This window comes from Ornithorhynchus anatinus, chromosome 13, assembly GCF_004115215.2.
Source record: "Ornithorhynchus anatinus isolate Pmale09 chromosome 13, mOrnAna1.pri.v4, whole genome shotgun sequence".
Classification (NCBI taxonomy): domain Eukaryota; kingdom Metazoa; phylum Chordata; class Mammalia; order Monotremata; family Ornithorhynchidae; genus Ornithorhynchus; species Ornithorhynchus anatinus.
The window spans coordinates 31,588,160-31,611,497 of NC_041740.1; the positions used below are offsets into that span (position 1 = coordinate 31,588,160).

The 23,338-nt window shown below is 42.7% G+C and overlaps 2 protein-coding genes across 9 annotated transcripts in view; one reads left to right on the top strand and one right to left on the bottom strand.

The window, feature by feature from the left end:
* GRM3 (glutamate metabotropic receptor 3) overlaps window positions 1–7,655 on the top strand; it is a 113,794-nt gene extending 106,139 nt beyond the window's left edge. For 7 of the 8 annotated variants that reach the window (XM_039913879.1, XM_039913877.1, XM_029077836.2 and 4 more), the window contains one exon: window positions 7,092–7,655. In XM_039913879.1, coding sequence (XP_039769813.1) covers window positions 7,092–7,184 — 93 coding nt within the window. In that variant the 3' untranslated portion in view covers window positions 7,185–7,655. Of the gene's footprint in view, window positions 1–3,213; window positions 3,258–7,091 lie in introns of all 8 variants that reach the window. The other variant, XM_039913878.1, reaches the window with a different exon arrangement.
* A 4,243-nt stretch (window positions 7,656–11,898) lies between these two features.
* The window catches only part of ELAPOR2 (endosome-lysosome associated apoptosis and autophagy regulator family member 2), an 83,998-nt gene continuing 72,558 nt past the window's right edge, over window positions 11,899–23,338 (bottom strand). The window contains exons 17-22 of the mRNA XM_007656928.4: window positions 23,241–23,337; window positions 22,880–22,981; window positions 19,485–19,611; window positions 17,443–17,621; window positions 16,289–16,454; window positions 11,899–14,652 (exon numbers count right to left, since the gene is read on the bottom strand). Of these exons, the coding sequence (XP_007655118.1) occupies window positions 14,593–14,652; window positions 16,289–16,454; window positions 17,443–17,621; window positions 19,485–19,611; window positions 22,880–22,981; window positions 23,241–23,337 (731 nt within the window). The 3' untranslated portion in view covers window positions 11,899–14,592. The remainder of the gene's footprint in view (window positions 14,653–16,288; window positions 16,455–17,442; window positions 17,622–19,484; window positions 19,612–22,879; window positions 22,982–23,240; window position 23,338) is intronic.

Genomic DNA, 23,338 nt, shown 5'->3' on the forward strand with positions numbered 1-23,338 from the left:
AACTCCAACAGTCCCAGCTAGGAGCATGTGGCAGCTTGTTCCCAGAGTTAAGCAGACCAGAATTGTAACTGTGGAACAGATGGAATGGCAAACATTCTCAAGCAGCAGCTGAGGTGCCAGTGAACTTAATAAAACAGGCAGGATACAAGCTTGTCAGAATGCAGGTGAGCAGACACGTGTGTTTGTCATCAATGATTGGCTGTCTGGACCACATGCCTGAGAGCTAGGTGAGCCAGGATATGTCTTTCCTCATCGCTGCTGGTAATGACCATTCACCTTTCTGCGGTGTCGCTATAATTAAGATGAGCCAGGATTCTCGTGCTAACTAATGATGCCCACAGTTGGGTCCAGAGGGACCAAAAGCATATGGAGATTTGGTCCTTATGCCAAAATCCAATTAGGAGAGTCCCTTGTTTCTAGCTCAAATTCGGGAACTGTTCTCTTAATATTATTTTTATTTGCAAAATAACTTGTGTTTGGAAAATATATTCAGAAAACCAAGAGAAAAAGCTCATGAGAAATATCTTCAAATATTACATGTTTGGCATTTCCAGTGAGCTCAGACGATGAAGAACAAGCCTGGAGTTGAATGTGCAATACAGACGGAGAGCTGTACAGCCAGCTCTTGAAGCAACCCCCTGGATAGAGCACAGGCCTGGGAATCAGGAAAGCCTGGGTTCTAATACTGGCTCTACCACTTGTCTGCTAGGTGACCTTGGACAGGTCACTTAACTTCTCTGGGCTTCATTTACCTCATCTGTAAAATGGGGATTAAGACTGTAAGCCCCAAGTGGGACATGGACTGTGTCCAATCTGATTAGCTTGTATCTACCCCTGTAGTTAGTACAGGGCCTAGCACATAGTAAGCACTTAGATAGTATTAAAGAAACTACAGCCTTTACTGGATGGCCAAAAGTGGGACTCAGAAAACTGTAGTTGCATTTATTAAGCTCCTACTGTGTACAGAGCACTGTACTAACTGCTGGGAAAGAGCATCTGCAATCAGGAATTAGACAAGGACCCTGTCCCTCAAGGGGCTCACTATCTATGAATACGGATAGCAAGCAGGGAGGGGAGATGGAAACATTGGAAGCAATGAAATTCCTAAAACATTAAAACAGTATAAGGGACAAGGACAGATATGAAATATACAAAATTTTTAAAAAAGTCAGTAGGGACCTGTGGCTATAGGAGCAGAATTTCCCTTCATGATTCCTATGATACCCTTTCTTGCACTGTATGTAGACAAATAATCATTAAACCACACAAACTCTCACTTAGCATAGTCACTAATGAATGGAATTAACTTGGCATTGCAAAATGGAGACTCATGGGGCCAGCAGGGAGTTCAAGAGGATATATTACACTCTCCCAAGTGCTTAGTGCAGTGCTCTGTGCAAAGTAAGTGCTCAAAAAATACAACTGATTGAATCATGAGATGAGTCAACACTCTGCATAGAGTGTTGCATAGAGTGTCAGGAGTAGCTGATTACCAAAATGCACATTTGCAACAGAAAGAGAGGGTGGAAAATGTGACCGTCCTCAAAATCCTTGGATTCTACATCCAGGAAGTGCTTTTTGCATCTAATCTTACCCTTTCCGACTGCAATAACTCTTTGTTTTTCCACATCGAAGGTGAAGAACAGCATATTTCATAATCCTTCAGAAGAAAATTGTTTCTACTTGGTTTCCTCCTTTCACTTGAATCATTCTAAAGCAGCTTCTCCCTCCCCCTAGAGGGCACAGACTATATTGTTAAACCATTCTTTAAAAACAGTAAACTGGAATATGCCTGATTTCTCTGAACCTCAGTCTTAATCCATTTAACTTCTTCCTGGGAATTTTATCATCATACTTCGTCCTGGCATATTTTAAGAAGACAACAGTGACAGTGTAATTCACCTAAGAGTGTGTGTGTGTGACTGTAAAAGTCCCTCGATCGATCATGTTACCGTGTGCAGAGCACTGTAATAATAATGATGATGGTATTTAAGTGCTTACTACGTGCCAAGCACTGTTCTAAGCGCTGACTACACAACGACCTTACAGTCCCAAAGGGGAGTCTCGGTCACGTTGTGCACACGGAAGTGTTGTCCCTTGTTGTTGTCATGGTTAATGTTTGTGGTGCCTGGCAATGTTTTCTCTTTTGCCTCCTTGTCTCTCGTTCGTTATGAAGCTTTTGCTCATGGGTTGCCACTTCCTTCTTAATAGCATTAAGCCATGCTGGTCTCACCTTGGCCACTGAAGCACCATTTGAGGCTTCTTTTAACTGTGTCCTTAGACCATTTTCTTCTGCCCTCCTCGCTTCCAGCTTCCCCAGAGAAAAAGAGAAAAACCTGGTTAATATTCATCTGAGCTCTTTTAAAATGATCCATTAATTCATAAAGGAATCACTGTCTGATGAATACGTTCTTTAAAGAAGCTAAAATCATCTATAAAACTCCTACCATCTCCCAGATAAATTGATCCTGATCACTATCACAGCCTCTCTTGGGTCTCTGAAATTCTGCCTCTGCTCTGCTGCAATATTCATCACAGAGAATTCTCTGGCAATGAGAGCATTAGTGTCGGAAAACAGAAATTCAACAAACGCACAGAGTTGGAGGAGATGGCTGCTTAAAAAGCTTTCAAAGCTTTCCCTCCAAACCTGCACAGATGGCATCTTCCTCTGTCAGTCTGAAAGCAGAGTTTTGTCATTTATCAACAAGTTAGTGCTCTCATATTCAGTAGCAGAGAGGCTCTTCTAACATTCTATGGACTGTAAGCTCCTTATATGTAGGGATTGTATCTACTAACTCTATTGTATTTTCCCAAACTCTTAGTACTGTGCTCTGCACAGAGTAAGGACTCAATAAATACCTTTGATTTGATTGATTTTTTAATTTTTTTTGGGGGGGAGGGGATTTGTTAAGCACTTAGTATGTGCCAGACATTGTACTAAGCACTGAGGTAGATACAGGATAATCAGTTTGGACTCAGTCCATGTCCCACATAGGGCTCACAGTCTTAATCCCCATTTTACAGATGTGGTAACTGGGGCCCAGAGAAGTGAAATGATTTGCCCAAGGTCACACAGCAGGGAAGTGGTGGAGAAAGGATTAAAATCCAGGTCCTTCTGACTCTGAGGTTCATGCTCTATCCACTAGACCATGTTGCTTCTCTGGTCTGATTGATTGCATGAGTTCAGCTGTCCATTGTTTTCTCTGGTTGCAGAGAAGTCTGGTTTTTCTGACCCTGATCACCCAAGAAGATGCTCAGTAAGTAATATTTGATGAGGATAATTGATGATATAATTATAAGCATGTCCTGATGAAATATTGTAAGTCAAAAGATCCCCTCTTTGCTTTTGAAGGAAATCCACAAATTTGTTAAATTTAAAAATTTCAAATGCACGACACAATCTCTTTGCTCTTTAAAGCTGATCTCAAGTGACTTTGGGCATCCTGAAATCAGATGGTATAATCTAGAATTTGTGAAAAAGAAATGGCTGGTGTGTAACTACCCTCACTGTTATTCAAATGTTATTGTAAGCATGGAACTGAGTACCAATATGTGAAGAAACGTGTACAAATGTGTAGGTGATTATATAGTCGATAGGTACTTGATAGACCTGACTTGAAACAAAACGCAGCTCACATCCGAAATGTTATGTTGGAATGAACAGCAATCCAGCAGTAAACATAAAATATTTTTCCATATTATCTGTCCCTTTTTTCAATCCACTTTTAGTTTGGGATTCTGTGTGAAAGGGATAATTGATGATATAATTATAAGCATGTCCTGATGAAATATTGTAAGTAAAAAGATCCCCTTTTTGCTTTTGAAGGAAATCCACAAATTTGTTAAAATTGCCAAATTGAATTTTACAAGGTCTAAAGATTTTAAAGTCAGTTTGGAAAGCATTAGCTAGATAGAGATCTAATTCACATACATCTTTTCTTTCCCATTTGTCCTACCCCTACCATATGGATATGTTAAGGTGAAGATATCTTTCTGGGAGGAAGGATTTTATTTTTAGGTCTTGGACTATTGAAATGGTTTTTGGTACCAGACCCACTAGCAATGAAGCCCTCTATAAGTTCTACAGAGAAGCAGTTTGGGCTAATGCAAAGAGTGCAGGACTGGGAGTCAGGAGAACTGGGTTCTAATCCTGGTTCAACTGCTTGCCTGCTAGATGACCTTGGATAAATCACTAAACTTTTCTGTGCTTTTGCTCCCTCATCTATAAAATGGGGATTAAATACCTGCTGTCCCACCCCTTTAGATTAGTCCCTTTCTTCTCCTCCTCCTCATCTGGCCTGTAACTTCCTTGTGGGCAGGGATCATGTCTCTCTACTCTATTGTATCGTGCTCTCCCAAGCACTTAGTATGGTGTTGTGCACACAGTAAGTGCTCAAGAAATACCATTGCTTAATTAGGCTTTGAACCTGTATGGGGCAGGGACTCGGACATATGACAGTATCCTCCCCAGCATTTAACACATAGCAAGAAGCAGCATGCCCTAGTGAATAGAGCACAGACATGAAAGTCAGAAGGACCTAGGTTTTAATCCTGACTCTGCCACTTGTCTGCTGGGTGACCTTGGGCAAGTTAAGGTCAACTTCTTTGAATCTCAGTTACCTCATCTGTAAAATACAGATTACGACTGTGAGCCCCATGTGAGACATGGGCTGCGTCCAACCACATTAGCTTGAATCTACCCCAGTGCTTAGTTCAGTGCCTGAGCACATAATAAGCATTTAACAAATACCATCCCAATTATTATTAGCTGCTAGAGAAGCCCGTTGTTCTGAGGGGGAGAGAGGCAGTTTGGCAGAAATCCTGTTTCTCAGCTTCTCCTCTAGGGAAAGATCTCCCCCACAACACCCAGGAGCATCCAGAAACACCTTGCAAGTCAGTGTCTTTCACTTTCCCAGGATGCTAAGATTAATCAGGGATGATTACTCAGTAACAGCAGGGATGAGTCCAAAGGTCCCCTTGTAATGAAGGGGATGAATGAGAAAACAGGTGGAGTCGGCAATCAATAGCAGGAGAATATGCTGAATATGGACACAAAACAGATGATTATTAGGGTATTGGGAGTGGGGTGAGGGACATGCAACAGTTGAAGGAATATCTAGTCAGTTCAAAATGTGTGTCCTTTCAAGCCTGATGAGTTATACACTCACCTTTAGAGTAACAAGGGGATAGTGGAGAGCCTACCTTGAACCATTAGATAGACTGATACGCATGGCATAAGAAAACCCTGCTGAAGGAAGACATAGGGCAGTGGCTGAAAACACATTGTCAGAACCAATGCGTTCATTGGCTACAAAGTTAAAAAGTTTTGTAGAGGAGCTCTTGATTTCCAAGACCACTGTATTTGCAACAATCAATGAATGATATTTATTGAATGCTTACTATGTGCAGAACATTGTACTAAGCATTTGGAAGACTCCAACAGATTTAGCAGGCATGTTCCTTACCTATAAAGAGCTTACAGTTTAGAGGGGAAAAACAGACATGAATAGAAGTAATTTATAATATATAAAGATATGTACCTCAGTTGCTTTCTAGGGGGTAGACGGAGTTCTGAATGGATGGTATTCATCTTAAAGATAAAATTCAGAAGACCAAAGGAGTCTTTTTGAATCAGGGGAATTGTACACTCCACAGAAACTGATTGTTTTTGGTGCAGTTTGATTTTTGAATGTATTAAAACATGAGAAGAGTCCATGACCTAGTGAAAAGAGCACAGGCCTAGGAGTCAGAGGACTCCGCCACTTGCCTGCTGTGTGACTTTGGGCAAGTCACAATTTCTCTGTGCCTCACTTTCCTCATCTGTAAAATGGGAATTAAATCCTACTCCCTCCTACTTTGACTCTGAGACCCACATGGGAGAGGAACTGTGTCATACTTGACTACCTTGTTTCTATCTCAATGCTTAGAAGAGTGTTTGGCACAGAATAAACACTTAACAAGTACCATAATTAGTATAACTTGTTGCTCCTCTCCTAGCTGGTGATAAATATGGTTCCACTGTACTTCCCAAACACTTACTAAGCACTTAAATACCATTATGGCTAATAGTACAATAGTAAGCTGGGATAAATGCATGGACAGGAGTCCCAAGAGTTTATTAGAGGAGTGAAGGGTTGTAGAGGAAATTAAAGGGTTGCTGGATATTGTATCCATGGTCGCTAGGCCAAATGTCATAGAGGGTGCTCTCCCAAGAGCTTACTACAGTGCTCTGCACTCAGGAGATGCTCAATAAATACCACTGATTGATTCCACACTTCTTCAAAGAATCCTGTTGCCACTGTAGGATAATGACTCCTAGGCTCAACTGATCTTTGGCCTGACCCAGAGATGTTTATGTCGTTATGAGACTCAGTGCACCCCTTCTGTTATCATACAGAATGGATAATTATAGAACTCTGGCAACAGCATTCGAGAAAATGGACCCAGCTTCACGATTACAAGTCCTAAGGGGTTTTTCTCCAGATAATAGCTAGGCTCTTCCCCAAAATGCAACTGCTTTTAGGCCTGTTACACATTTTACAACCTCAGGGAGTACCAGATGGGCAAACAGGGGCTACACATGTAAAATATTTATGAAGGGAGAAGTAATTGAGTTAGTAAACCCATAGAGTTGATAAAATAAAATAATCATTTCCTCCATTTCTCACAGCCGAATGTGGAATAGTAATGCTATTTTTCCAGGAAGGAAAGAAAATAGATGGCCAAAAACCTACACCGATGCAATACAAAGGTGGCAAATTGAATCATGTAAAATGTTAAGGTCCCTGTAGTGACATTAGGAAATGATTTGAAAATATTAGCTTCAGCAGAGGCTTATGAGGTAGGCTATTATAACTGTCCCCAATTGTCCAAATAGTAATGCTGCCAGAGGCACGATGCCAGGACATGGCCACGGGGGTACTGGGAGCTCTGCCACGGAGATGGTGAGGAGGTGCCCAAAGGGCACCTTGCCCCTCACCCAGCTTCAGGTAGATAGGTGAACACCAGCCAATGCACCACCCCTCCGGGATGAGAAAATATCTTTTTCCTTCCCTGGCTAACTATTCGGCTCTCCCACTTGTGTCTTCCAGCGTCAGCCGGCACCTTCGTGCCAACAGTCTGCAACGGGAGGGAAGTCCTGGACTCGACCACCTCATCCCTGTGATCGCGGCCTGATGGTCTGATGCTCGAGTCGACAGACTGTTAGACAAAGGCGCCCACGTGGCATCGGTCCTAAACGAGCAAAGCGACACACACCACAACCTAGTACCTTTTTTTTAGAAACAGTACAATCGATTATTTTTGAGGACTGTACAGTACCTAGTGATGTGCTAGAACTTTTTAGGCTGATTTTATCACCCTTCCCTGCCCTATTATTAACAGATCTCCAGGATGTGTCAATGACCATCATTTGCCAAGGCCAGAGTGATGACTAGGGCCACAGGGGATGGGTCTCCTGTAGATGTGATTGCAATATCAGATAACTTTTTTTCCTATGGAGTTTTTGTAGGTCCTTGTTGTAACTAATTTAGGATGCGTTTCTATGTTGTATATTAAAGTTACATTATGTGTAACCGATTGTTTTTTCTCAGCACAAAAACATCAGTATTAATGTAAAGGTAGCCACAATAAAACCTTAAAGGTTTTTCAGCATGGTGGATGTGTATTTTTGTCCAACTCTCCAAATTGCATAGAATTCTGAAGAATACAAGTCAGTCCTTCGGAGTTAAATAGGAACTCCAAACCCGCCTGACAGGGTCAAAGGATGACTTAGTTTTTACAGCATGGAGGCAGCGTGGCCTGAGCATGGGACAGAATCAGGTAACCAGGTATCTAGTACCCAAATGAACTCTCTCCCCCTTCATATGTGAAAACCCACACTCTCCCCACCTTCAAACCCTTATTAAAATCACATCTCCAAGAGGCCTTTCCTGTCTAAGCCCTCATTTACCCTACTCCCTCTCCCTTCTGAGTCTCCCTTGCACTTCAATTTCTAACCTAAAACCACAAAAGCCCCTGGAGTGTTGAGCCACGATGGCTCCACTGTTTAGTAATGTTTCCTCTAGAGAGGTTTCTCCAGGACACTAATGACTTTGTCCACTTAAAAGTTATATAATTGTGGATTCCTCTCTTTCTCTCTGTTTCTCACATCACCCTTTGTCACCTCACCTAGGTTGACTGATTGATTTACTCTAGCTATTATACTAATGTTCATTGCAGAGCCCTATCTGTAAGAGAAAAATCAATTTAAAACAAAAAACAATTTAAAACCAAAGTCAGTGACTAGCTACACAGCAGCAAAGAGAGTTAGAGGATCAGGATTCCAAAACTGGCTCTGACACTTGTCTGCTGTGTGACCTTGCGCAAGTCACTGAACTTCTCTGTGCCTCAGTTTCCTCATCTGTAAAATGGTGATTAAGAATGTGAGTCCCATGTGGGACATGGACTCTTTCCAACCTGATTACAGTGTATCTACCCCAACACTTAGAACAGTGCCTGGCACGTAGTAAGCACTTAAATGCCATGAAAAAAAAACAAACCCAGTACTTGCTGCTAGACCAAACAGGTTCCTTTCTCCTTCCTGGAACTGGGAGGGGTGTCAGCTGAGTGTGTGTTCAGCATATGCTTAGCAGAAGCTGATGAAAGAGATGCACCCAGACCACATAACGGAAGTCGCACATGCTAAGGATGGCAAGGAAATGGGCTGTGCCAACCTCAAAGACTGCCAACCAAGACGACTGGCCCAGGATCTCTCCAGGACAGACCGGCAGGGTGTGTGGGTGAGTCATGACAGCCAGTCCTGTTATTTCCAGAAAGGCTTCAAGAAGCCCAGTTTGATGCAGGCCCACACATTCCTGATCTCTGCCAATGTCTGAGTTTATCAGCAACTGATCTTCTTTTCCTCTGCCCCATATTTAGTTCATCCAAATTCCACCACCTAACAAGTACTTGCTAGAAAAATTAAAAGAAAAAAAGTTTTTCCAGAAAGGGGCAGAATACCCAGATTGAGAGACACCTAGACGCCATTTTATCCACCATAGGTTTGTGCTGCTATGCATGTTATATTTCCAGATGATAAATCTATTGTTTAGAATGTAAGCTCTTTTTATGGTATTTGTTAATAATTATGGTATTTGTTAAGCACTTACTATGTGCCAGACACTGTACTCTCACTATGTGCCAGGCAGTGTTCTAAATGCTTGGGTAGATATGAAGTAACCAGGTTGGACACAGTCCATGTACCACATTACAGTCTTAATCCCCATTTTACAGATGAGCTGAGACACAGTGAAATGAAGTGACTTGCCCAAGGTCACACAATGGGCAAGTGATGGAGCCAGGATTAGAACACAGGTCCTTATGACTCCCAGGCTTGTGCTCTATCCACTAGGCCATGGTGCTTCTTGTTGTTGGAAGGGAACAGGACCATCAACTCTGTTGTATTTGTATTCTCCCCAGTGCTTAATACATAATAAGTGCTCAATAAACACCACTGATGTTGATATGGGGTTGCTCCAATCCTTTCTAAACTAAAAAAATTCAGAAGTGGAGATTTTACAGAAACCCAAGCTATACATACAGGAGCAATTGTTTTCAGATTCTAAGATGGTTTAAGAATGGCATCATAAGTTCTTGGGCCTGCCTGGCACATAGTAAGCGCTTAACAAATACCACAGTTATCTAATTTAAATCATCTCACTTAGCTTGGGGGATGAGAAGTTTAAGTTAAAATTAATCACCAGAAGGAAAGGAGTGCGAGAGATGGGACTTCCAGGATCAGAGAAAGAGACACACCTGAGGTAAGTTGGCTTTGTCCAAGGAGAACGGAAAAGAATGGCTTATCCTCTCCAACCGAAGCTGGGGGAAGAGATCCAGGGTTGTGCTGATGCTGGAAACACACCTACTCTGCTTCACAGGAAGTTGTTAGGACAAATGACATATGAAAGTCCCTAGGGAAATAAGAATGTCAAGCTCCAAGTTTCATTATCCCTGAATGTCCACAAACTCTTTGGGTATGGAGCTTCGCATTTGTAGTCTTCTCATATTTCACTGTTAGTGGGTTTCTTCTTACAGTACATTTCATTCTTAGTTAATTCTATAAGAAGCACTGAAGATTTGCCAGGCCTCCTGTCTGCTTTCTAGTACTAATATGTTTGGTAATAACATAAAATTATTTCTCAGAGAATTATGGGATGTTAGGGAAACTGTAAAATGTCTCAGGATTTTGATGGGCAGCCCAGATTTAGGTTGATTGCCAAAGCTAATCAGGAGCCAAATTCTCCAACATCCAATTTCTGGTTTAGTGGACACTTTCCCCAACTCAAGGCCCAAGTCTGTGCCTAGTTAACTATGACTAGGGATCCTGGGTGTAAAGTGACATTAATCATTCCTGAGGCTGAACCACTGGCCAAAAATGCTTCAGATTGTTACCCATGTTCTAGCCAGCAAACACCAGCCTCTTAAATTAGCTTGAAGAGAAATGTCTTAGACCAAACACTCCACAGTGTAGTCACCTGCCTTCCTGTACTTGCCCTAATTGCAGTAAGCATCCATAGCACATACAAAACAGTTCTAGTGCTGAGGCGGTTATCTTATTCCTTGCCCATTTTTCTCTCAGGTCCTAGCACGGGCTTATCTAGAGGCGTCCAAATTTTCCTCCAAAACCAGAAGCAAAGAGAGTCAGTGGACCTGGGTTCTAAAACTGGCTCTGCCACTTGTCTGCGGTGTGACCTTGGGCAAGTCAATTAACTTCTCTGTACTTCAGTTTCTTCATCTGCAAAATGGCGATTAAGACTGCAAACCCCATGTGGGACAGACAGGGACTGTGTCCAACCCAATTACTTGTATCTATCCCAGAGCTTAGTACAGTGCCTGACTCATAGTAAAACGCTTAAAAAAAATACCAAAATTATTATCATTCCCAAGAGTTTTGGACAGAGGTTTTGACAGCAGCTCATCAGGGAGGCCTCTCCCATAGACTAAATTCAGCAACTCCACACTGGCAGAGTTTTAAATTCTGGTAAACCATTTCCTCTGAGTTATTTGACTGATCGCTAGGCCCGGGCATTTATAGAATAATAATAATAACAGTGAGTATTTGTTAAGCACTTACTTAACAAGCACTACACTAAAGGGTGGGGTAGATACAAAATAGGCAGATGGGATTCAGTCCTGGTCCCACATGGGCAGGGAAGGCGTCTACCAACTCTATTATATTGTATTCCCCCAAGAGTTTAGTACAGTGCTCTGCACAAAATGTGTTACATAAATAGGATTGATCAGTTGTTGGGGCTCACCGACTAGGGGAGTGGAAGAACAGGTACTGACTTCCTATTTTAATGATATAGAAACTGAGAAACAGAGAAGTTAAGCGACTAAGTCCAAGGTCACACAGCAGGCAAGTGTTGAAACAAGATTTAGAACCCATGTCTCCTGACTCTCTGCCCCGTGTTCTATCCACTAGGCCACAGTGCTTCATCAGTCAGAAATGGTGAGTTCCTCTTCAGCCAAGATTCACCTTAAAATGACAGTCATTGAACAAATCTTCCAAACTGAAACAACTCTCCTTTCCTTACTCATGAGTGTCACAGTACAGTATTAGTACTGAGGATTGGGGTCTTCATTATGATTTAATTTAAAATGTTTCCATATTCACAGCATGATTTCTTTAAAGTCTAACTGGATTTCAATTCAGTCCCTAGGCTTGTGCTAATGTGCAAGGGTGCTGTACAACGTACACTGTAGATTAGTAACTTCTCTTCATTGCTACACCCACATGCTAGTAAATATATTCAGCTCCTAGACCAATGACAGCTATTTTGAACCACTACCATCTGTTTTTTTGTTTTGTTTTTGGTTCTTTTTGGGGGAGATGAAAAAAAGACTCTCAAGTCAACATGGATGTGATGAAATGTATTTAATTCTGGAAGGGACTTGATTGCTAATAACCAAATAAAATGCAAATGCAGTGATAAAATGTAATCCATTTAATCATCTAAACACAAACTGCTCCACATCTTTAGAAGGTGTAAAATAATTTATCTGTACAAGACCATCTTTCATCTAGTGGAAGATTGTTTTAAATACATTTTGGCAGAGCACTAGATGCTACAGACGCCACTTGGCTTAACAAAAGTATTTAAGGCTTCAAAACTGTGCCCATTTATGAAAACTGATGTATAACTCTCTTTCTTTACCACTTGCAAAACAAATGCCACAAAAAGGAAAAACAATACCAAAGATCAATTAAAAGCCACTGTAAGATTCCCTAATTTGTTTGTGCCCTTCGACGTTCCCCTGCTATCTGGAAGCCAAAACAAACTGGGATGAAAAACTGAGAAGAATTTTTAAAGCCAGAATCAGTTGGCAAACTTTTCTCAGAATCCTGAGCCAAATGAAACTGTCCAGGGCTCAGGATACTGTGGAATAAAATGACGATCATTTAGAATCATAGGACGGACTCATCTGAGCGAAGCCAGCTCTGTGCAGACAAAATGCTATTTTATCACAAATTAAAAATAAACAGAAACTTCCCCACATCAACTCCACAGGGAGATAGTTCATTAAACTTTAAGGCATTTTTGACATGTCAGAGATTTGAGGAACAGAAGAAGAAAGGAGACACCAGGGAGAAAATCCCAATTATTTCTATGGCTTGGTCACACACGTTGAGAACAGTTAAGGATGAAGAGAGAGGTGACGGGAGTTTTCGGGGGAAGCGTCCTGACTCCATCCAATCTTGCGGCGCACTGCAGAGTTGGTTTTAGCCAGCTGTTCCCCCAATAATCCAAAAGGGCAAATTCCAAATCCATTTTCCCTCTCTGTTAGAATTTTGATCAAAGGAAAATTTAAAATCTTCTACATCACATTCCATTAGTGGACTCAAACTGAGCAATGTTAAAAACTTCTTCATAAAAGGTCAAAGAACTGAAATTCCAAATCCACTTACTAAGTGACGATCTCCAGAAAGACCACGAGTAAATGGGATGACCACGGTATGTTCAACGTTCAGTACTGTGTGCCGTGGTACAAAAGGACACAAAACAAAACTTCACTCGTTTTAACATTCATTCGATGATACCACAAAAGTGACTTTGGACAGCAATGGCACTCTGCCAAAGACATAAGACTTGCTGAATCCAAATGATACAGTAGAGAATGGGGTCTTTGCAACCTCGGGCGCTCTAGAGGATAAGCCTCCTCTTCCTCCACATCCTCAGCCTTCCTTGGCCCACTCGGTGTGTTGCTTGAGTTGAGTTGTAGCTGGTTCGATTCACCAGTCGTTCACTGAACATTTCAAACCACATTGGGGCTTCTTATAGTTGTGTCAACTCCTTCCTTATCCTCCCTGGAACACTTCTAAACTCACCACCTGCATTTAGAGTATCCCCTTCACTCTTCCATCGGCATGAATAATTAGGACTTGAATGTAGTGACTAGGGCAAAGATGCCCTGTATTCAGCCCTTAAAAGTGCTATGGCTCTCAGGAAATTAGCCAATCCCAGCTTCATTCAAACATGCACTCAACAAATCGAGTTTTGAAAGTCGTCCCTTGAGGAAAACACCTCCACTAACTGTATCACCTTGAATCATGCAGGGCTATAATCAACTCTCGCTTACTGCTAAGGATGCAGTCCATCTTATGTCCGATCTCTGTGTGCTGTCTGAGGATTCTTACCCAGATAAAAATCACTCATCTCAGCCGTTTCCTGAGGGCAAATGGCCCCTGCAGCCTTTCCCTTTTGCATCTTTTGACTTTCATTTTCATATACTTGGAGGTGTGAGGGAGGTAACCATGGATTGCTTCTTCTTCTTTCCTCTCTAAAGAGTCTCCCCTATATTTTCAGCCGGGCATTTCCCTGCCTGATGGCTAGGACATCATGAGTTCCACCCAGAATGGAACTCCTGAGAAGAAAATGCATTAGGGAACCACAGGGGTCTGAGCAAAAACCCAGTCTTCCTAGCGCTTGAGAATTCAGATTTGTTTTAATTTCAAGGAAAAACTCATCAGATTCTTCTTCACCTGCTTAGCATTTTGAATACAGACTGTTTTCAAACGTATTTCTTTTTTTTTAAAAAAAAAAAAAAAAAGGATGGTACCTTACATAAATTGCAAGTCTTCCCCCAAACTTAAAGGAGAAAAAAATGCCCAGGGAATTACATGCATCCACAAGCGCGCACACACACACCCACACACACACATATTCATACACCAAACCGCAGATCTCATATGTGCAATGGTTGAAAGCTACCAATAAGTTACAATGGCATGCATCGGCCACGCACAGGTGGGCATAAATGTCATTTCCGTTATATTTATATATGTATATCTCTTCCTGAGTTGAACTTCACCACCAATTCAGGAACCAACTGCCCGCTTTCCTTTTTTGGCAAGGTACTCGACCGCGTGATAAGGCAACCAAGTTCTCTAACCACCTCCACCTCCTCCTCTTCCCCCCCCCACTAAACGGCTCAGCATTCCTCCCAGGTATCACCAATGTGATGTGGGCCAGGATAGGCTTAAAAATGTGTTCCTGCAAATAACAGAACGCAGATTTCTTTCTATGTTTGTCTGAAGATGGAACCGCATCTTCATATATTTTGGGATCTTGAAGACTTCAGTTGTACCGACTCAAAATGATCTTCTTTTTCCTACGACATAAACCAAAAACAGATATTATTCGAACCTTGAGGAGAGAAATCATTTGGTCCATCCCACTGCCTCAAGGTCAGGTTATTATTATTTAACAGGTTAACATACTTCCAGGGGTTTTCAATATGATAAGGGACAAACTGAAAGCACATGGAGGAAGAAATTGAAAGGAAAAGGAGTTTTTGTCCATATCCAATCTATGGTATTTACTGAGCACTTACTATGTGCAGAGCACTGTACTAAGCACTTGGGAGAGTACAATACAACAGAGTTAGCAGACACGTCCCTGCCCATATCCAAAGACCTAATCCAATAAATGACCTAGCCTCTTGATGGCCAAAAGAAAACTTCTCCACATTAAAAATAATCAAGGATGGTCATGAAGAGCTGGAATTTTACTGGCCCTTTTTAGACCTCTATACTGGAAATGTTACTTTCCTCTATTCACAGCAAAAACGTATCTGCAAATAACCACTGTGAACAATGCAACCATCTGCATTAAGAAATGGAAGCATTATATTTTCAGGCAAAACCCTTGAGCACCTTCCCTCACAAGACAGGGAAGCATTATATTTTCAAGCAATACCCTTGAGCACCTTCCCTCACAAAGTCCATCATTCTACTGCCAGTGTCTCTACCTTTTTCTCACTTACTGAGGGGAGATGTGGGCAGTGGGCTTGGGCTTTGTGAATGGTGAGCAAGACAGTGCATAGGCAACCACTGGAACCTTTTGCCCAGATCAGGAGCGAGCAGAGCAATAGTTACAAAAATATAACCAGCAAATGCTTCCCTTTTATCAGACAATTCTCTAGGATCCCTCCCTTTAAAACTCATTTCCCTGATCAATTCATTTTTAATTACTAGGTAGTACCTATTTCCCCTTCCCTTTCTCCTGCTTTTAAATGTAGGGTGGCAAAACCGTCTCCTCCCCGATGCTTTCAGCTAATACCGAAAGCTTCTGTTTTCAAGTCATAATACAGTGGTTCCCTGCTGAGATGCACGATCTACAGGGACACATCTTTAGTGATACCACAGGATGGAAAAAAATGTAGTCTTCTTGCAGAGGATTAATAATAATAAGGGGAAGTGTGCAGTGCAATACAATGAAGATAAAAATCTCAGTCTGAGCTTCACAGGCTGAATTACTTAGGGTACTCATTCAGCACTTACAATGTGTCCAAAATGGTTCTAAGCGCTGAAGTAGATACAAATTAATCAGGTTGAATGAGTACCTACTGGAAGTTTAAGTAGGAGAGGGAACGGGTATTTGTCTCATCTGTAAAATGGGAATTGAAACTGTGAGCCCCACGTGGACTGTGTCCAACCTGATTGCCTTGTATCTACCCCAGTGCTTGGAACAGTGCTTGGCACATAGAAAGCACTTAACAAATACCATAATAATAATAATCCCCATTTCACCAGAATAGAGGCAGGTGAGAGAAGTGAAATGACCTGCCCAAGGTCACACAGCAGACAAGTGGTGGAGCCAGGATTAGAAGCCAAGTCCTCTGACTCCAAGGCCCATGTTCTTTTCACTAGGGCACGCTGTTTCTCATGGACTGAATGCCAACCCCACATACGTGAGCTGTCTCCAGTCCATGAATGTGTAGTCCCAAGTTTGAATTTCCCCCTCACCTTTGTCGCCAAAGATTTGAGCTTTCCCAATAGTGACTGTTTATTGGAATAGACAACTTCTTCTTCATTGTCTTCTCCTTCCATGATGGCACAGCTGTCTGCAGCTGGAAGTTCGCATTCTTTTGAGTTAGCTGTCATCACTAATTTGGAATATTTATACTCTAGCCTAAAGAGAGGTTAAAATGATGAGTCCTTGTTTCAGCTTTTGATAAGGGCTGGAAGTGATTTACTGACAGGTAGCCAGCTATATCCTAGCTCATGCAAAATAGTTCAGGAAACCCTCTACCCAACACTTCCTGTGCTGCTAAGGCACACATCAACCGACAACTCCTAGAGAGAATCCAATTGCCTTTAAATTTACGGCCTGGATTACGACTCTTAATGCCTCCAGATCTCCATATAGTACATGTACAAATCCAATGGCTAGTCATTTCCCTCCATCCTCATCAATGGTAGTTATTGAACGCTCACTGTGAGCAGAGCACTGAGTCAGGCATTTGGGAGAGTACAGTACAACAGAGTTGGAAGACATGTTTCCAGCCCACAGGGAGCTTTTAGTCCTAGAAGGGGAGAATGATCTGTGTTTGCTGATTTGCTCAAACACCAAAACAATTATACGTGGATAACTTATGGTGACCATCACATAACACCAAATTGGATTAATTTTCTCATCTCAATAAATGAGAGGGAGGGAGAATTGGTTTTAGAGAAGATTTTCTAAGGTTTGGTTGTTGATTATGAGAAAGTGAAAACAATCAAAGTGTTCGATGGGGAGTCAGAACTGCTGCACTGCCATAATCACTGTAAACTATAATTTCCATTGAACAATATGCAAATAATTGAAGAGTAATAACACCATTAAAATTCCCAGAGAAAATTAACGCTATTTCTGCCACTGGGTAGCTTCTTCGAAATCTCCATCTACCACAGAAATGGGTGAGGGAGAATAACAAGATGTGTACTGATACTAGGTCATCCACTCACTTTCTCTAGAGCCCTTTATGTAGAACTGTCCCTGAAAACTTTTTCTTTATTTTCTGGAGGAACATTCTAGAAGTAAAAGCTGGATCACACTAAGGTTACAGGCTCATAATCCAAACAAAATCCAAAACAAATCCAAAAGTGATTTTCAAACTTTAACTCCTCATACTCACTTCTGATTCTTCTTCCAGAAGTAGCAGGTTAAAGCCACGAGCAACACCGCCATGAAAGCCCCCAATCCAGCCCCAACTTTTAGCCAAAAATCAACTGTTTCACAGGCTGTCAGCTTCTTCTCTGGCAAGGAAATGCCTCTAATGCACTGTTTTGGCTCATTCCAAACATACAGGGTTTCCTTAAAATAAAAATAAAAAAAGCCCACAGATGATACACTGAGAGAACCTTCATTTGAAAATGCTTTATCTGGATCAATCATTGGAATTTGAGAGTTTAATACGTGCAGAGTACTCTGAGCACATGAGAGAGTACAATACAGAGAAGAAGTGTGGTCTATTGGACAGAGCATGGGCCTGGGAGACAGAAGGATCTGGGCTTTAATCCCAGCTCCACCACGTGTCTGCTGTGTGATTCTGGGCAGGTCACAACCTCTCTATGCCTCAGTTACCTTGTCTGTAAAATGGGGCTTAAGAATGTGAGTTCCATGAGGTACAGGGCCTAAGTTCAACCCGATTTGTTTGTGTCCACCCCAGCGCTTATAACAGTGTCTGGCCCATAGTAAGCACTTAACAAACACCACCATTATTATTATTATCATTATTATTATTATTATTATTGAGAGACACGTTCCCTGTGCACCAGGACCTTACAGTCTAGAAGGTGATGCAGATTAAGCCTTACAAGGGATCTGAGAGAGGACCTAGCTTTCCCTCCACCTGACAATTATTGAAACAGGAGATGTAAATCCAAGACTGTTACAGAATGGTCCATCAGTGTGTGGACTATCTACTGGGGGTCGGGTGGGGGCGGGGGGAGACTGTACCTAGGAGTGTGAGCATCACAGAGTCTCCTGAACGCACTGTCTGTGAAAAGAGAGATGGACATGGGGCTGCCCAGTTGGGCTCCCTGTTACACTGGAGTGTAATAAAGGAGAGCGATTGCTTACCCCTTCGTGGTCTGAATAAAGCCTGCTACGAGGTCTGGGAGCATGCTCCCCTGCTTCCCCAATCCCAGTCCGGAAAAGGGAGGGGAGGAGGGTGGGAGTGGGTCGGTTTTCAGACCACCCCTAATGTCTTCAAAGTGACAGAGCAAAACACGTTCTGGGTTTGTACTGTGAATGAGTTCCCATTAATGACAGACAATTAGGCAGGTTGGGGATGGAAAGAAGTCATCAACAGCAACAAAGAAGAGATGAGGGTGTTGAAGAGGAGTTTGGAAAGAAAGGGGTGTTGGAGGAATGGGGGGAAAAAGAAGAGAGGTCAAGTGGGAATGGTCTTTGTTTTGAGGAAGTCAAGACAAGATACAAAGAGAGATGTGGAAGAGATGGCCAAAACAAGGGAAGAGGAGGGGAAAGGGAAAGAGTGCCTCAGTTTCCTCATCTGTTAAATGGGGATTAAGACTGTAAACCCCATGTGGGACATGGACTGTGTCCAACCTGATAAGCTTTTATCTACCCTGGAGCTTAGTATAGTGTCTGGCATATAGTAAGTGCTTAACAAATACCATTTTTTTTATAAAAAAGAGAGGGTAGCAAAAGATATAATGAACCCTCGAATGGATCTTGGGTAACAGCTAGTAAATGTTATCTATAGTGATAAAATAGATTACAGTCTTAATCCCCACTTTACAGATGAGGTAACTGAGGCACAGAAAAGTTAAGTGAATTGCCCAAGGTCACACAGCAGACACTTGGCAGAGCTGGGATTAGAATCCAGGTCCTTCTAACTTCCAAGCCCGACCTTTATCCATTAAGCAACACTGCTTCTCGAGAACAATAGTTCTTGACAACAACAGGCCGTTTCAGGTTAGGGGTAGGTTGGGGGAAACACAATCATCACTTGTTTGCATCCATTTTCCTGTTTTCTGCTATCTTGACAGACAGTAGATTCTGCAGCTAAAGCACCAGTCTTGATTTTGAATACATGTAAACAATCCTTTAGTTTATCCATGAATATCTCCCAGAACAGCTCTACTGGGGGGAAGGACTAGCCCAAATGGCCTCATCTGCACCACTAAACTCTTCAATGGGTCAGCTCCATACCTGAACTCCCTTCTTACAAGCTCCTTCGATCTCATGGTAGTCATGCTCAGAGCACAGAGGACAGGCTTCTGCACTCTCCCACAGGAAGTAAAAGGTGCAGCCATCACAGGTGCCAGCTGGACACAGGCTAAACAAGAAAAGACAGAGCATGGGAAGCTCAGAATGTTGGTCAAACATCCCGCCAGCAGCATGTGTGGATTATCCTGACCATGGCCAGAGGGGTCATACTTGTGCCCATTTTCCAGATGAGGCCCCTGGCCGAGGGAGGCTAAGCTCAGCAGAGAAAGAGTTTCCGTATCCTCTTCCTTGGTAGCAAAGTCCTTGGGGGTCAATCAGACATTCACCATTTAATGGCACATGAAAACACTGCATGAATCAGAGGTCGCTAACCTGCTGCTACTAGGTGTGGGTTTTTCACTGAAAATAGCGAGAACCATTTGAAAAAGAATCCAGGGGGTGGATGGGGGGGTGGGGAGAGGGGTAGAGTCTGCTTTGTTCAGGAATTCATTAAAATCAGTTGAAGGTTTTTCTTTCATCACATCCCAGGTTTTCAACCCCCTTCATTTGTGTAAATTTAGCCTCTTGCTCCAAAATCCTACTCTAGGATTGAGCTAAGCAACGCCCACTTTGGCTGCCTCAGCTTCCAATTCTGTTCGTGGACACAGTGCCTACCGACACCTGGATACCACAAAAATAAACAAGCACAACCTAGTAGGTCCATTACCTTGTTTTTAAAAAAAGAGGTATTGGTTTTGAAAGATGTTTTTGAAATACCTTCACAAACTGGGGCTGCACTGATCAGTAGCCGTGTGCCTATGTCTAGTCACATCTTAGACATGTTAGGCATGTCTGCCAGGGTCGATGGATCGTAACCATCCTCTGCTAAGAGTGAACATTCCCTCGAGATTGTAAAATCGTTATGTGCAGGGAACTTGCCTGCAAATTCTTTTGCATTGTACTCTCCCAAGTGCTTAATACAGTGCTCTGCACATAGTAAGCCCTCAATAATTATCACTGGTTGACTGATAGAAGTGGTTCTAAAGTAACCATACAGATAGGCACTGAAAAACTAAAGAACCCATCATTCTTGACGGGTTCAAAAACACATCATTTTTGACGACACTGGCTCTCTGGTCTGGAACATCCTTCAACTTCAGATCTGACACACCACAGCCCTGGCCGTGTTTAAAACCCTCTGAAAAGACGTGAGGGTAGAGACGGTGTCTCTCCTTTGTATCTCCACGCAGGAACTCCTAAGGCGCTTTGCGAATAACTGCAGGCTCCATAAACATTGGCTGATGGTAAAAACCGTAGTGATACTTTGGTGTAATTTCAGGAGGGACCATTAGATGGCAAGAGAACACAACTTTGCTTACTTGGCTTCACAAAAGAAACCACCCGGATTCAATCATTTCTTTTTATTATTACTGACAATAATAATACTAATAGTATTTATTAAGCATTTGCTATTTGTCTAGCACTGTTCAAAGCCCTGGGGCAGGTACATGTTAATCAGGTCGGGTAGAGTTCCCGTCCTACAGGGGATTCATAGCCAAGTAGGAGGGAGAACTGGAATTTATCGAGTGTTTACTAAGTGCAGAGCAGGGTAGTAAGCACTTGGGAAGTACAATATACTACAGTACAATTTCATATTAAAAGAAACTTTACTCTGGTCATTTCTTTCCTTCCCAAAGTCTGGATCTGAAGGACCAACCTCCCAGTCCAGCCTCTCCAGCTCCTTTTTAACTGGAGAAAGATTGGCAAGTCTGGGCCAGCCAAACGGACAGCTAGCCATGGACACAATCAGGAAGTACCACATTCCCAATCAGGATGTCCCAGAGAAATCAACAGAACACATAAAGAGGCTGAAAAACTCCAATAACTTAAATACCCTTAAATATGGGGTCCATGGCAAACAAGACAATACAAAATTTGTAGAAAAATGCAGGATTTTTTCCCCGTGAGTGACACTCTAAAGATGTCTATTTCATGACATTCTTGACAGAGCCACTATTCCATCCTAGTTCTAGAGCAGTGCCTTTCAATTAGAGCTTCTACAGGTATTGCCTAGTAGTCTGGCTCAGCAGAAAGGGCCCAGACCTGGGAGTCAGGGGACCTGAGTTTTAATCCCGCCTCCACCACCTGTCCGCTAGGTCACCTTGGGTAAGTGGCTTACCTTCTCTGGGCCTCAGTTTCCTTTTCTGTTGGATGGGGATTAAATACCTGCTCCCCCTTTAACTTCAACTGTGAGCTCCATGAGGAACAGGGACAGTGTTCAACCAGATGATCTTATATCTACCCCAGCATTTAGTACAGGCCTTTGACACACAGTAATTGCTTAACAGATATTACTATTATTCCCAACACAGCAGGTGGTTATCAGCCCAGGACCATGGTAAACCACCAAAGAGTTTACTAAGGAAGGGTGACAATAACCTCTGCTTCCTTGTTTTCTTCACAACTAAGCAACAAACACATGTACACATGCACAACGCACCAGATACAGGTGAACGTGGGTTTTCTCTCATGTGGACTTCTGCAAGGCTAGAATTCCCACAGTCTAGGAGAACTGGGTTCATCTCCACCATTTTTCAGATTTGGGGGATATTTCATGAGTCAACTGCTTTTCCCAATTGGGTCGGTGCCTCAGCTTCTTGTCTGTGCAATGTAGCAGAATGTAGTTCGTTCTGGAGATATTTTCCTAAGGCAGTAAGTGGGGTAAAGACCTTCCCCTGCTGGGAAGCAGTGTAAAATTCAGCCGGTGATTTTTACCTGGTCTAAAAGAAGATAAATCTGGTGGTAGAGCCCCCTCTTGTGGCTTACGAAGACACTGCTTGAAGGGAGAACGGGCTTTCTGCAGACTTAGCAGCCCTGCCACAGCACCCCAGTTCCATTCATTCATTCTATCGTTTTTTTATTGAGCCCTTACTATGTGCAAAGCACTGTACTACGCACTTGGGAGAGTACAATACTGGCGGTCCCCGACACTTCAAGTGGGGAAAGAGAAGGTCACAAAGGTGACAATGACAGTTGAGGATCAGAAAGGAAGGCCCACGCCCCTACCCTATTCCTTAGTCGCTGATGCTTTCAAGACGATGAGAGAAGTGGCTTGGCCTAGTGGAAAGAACAGAGGCCTGGGAGTCAGAAGGCCTGGGTTTCTAATCCCGGCTCCACCACTTGTCTGCTATGTGGCCTTGGGCTAGTCACTTTACTTCTCTGTGCCTCGGTTCCCTCATCTGTAAAATGGGGATTAAGACTGTGAGCCCCATGTGGGATGTGGACTGTGTCCAACCTGATTTACTTGTACCCATCCCGCACTTAGTACACTGCCCGGCACATAAGTAAGCACTTAAATACCACAATTATTTTTATTGTACAAGGTAAGGTAAAAATACCTGGAAACGGAAATCGAGCCTTGTCCTGGTCGGGTGGGTTCACACCTCACCGTCACCACAGTGGAACGTCCATTTTCACAAGATGCCGTAGTCACGGAAGACCTGTTGCAAAACCAGATCAGAAGTTAGTCTAGACGCCACCTATCACGATCGCAGGTGGCAGACACCTTTCCACTTCAAGTGGCCCTGCTTGTGGAATGTTCTGATGACTAGTGATAGAGGAAACATCAGAGTTGAGGCCCTGAGAAGAGCATTTTCCAGTGGGTATTCACACTATGATTCTGGGGTTAAAGGTCCCCTCGGCACACCCCTTAGCCAAATGGATTTGGGGCAGATCCAGAGGGGTGAAATCTCCACTTACTTGTAGAAGAAATGGATGTCGGGTATTGGCCTCGGTGGAGAAGGAAACATTTCTTCCTTTACATTGATGTCTTGCAGTGTGGTTTCCACAGTTGCTCC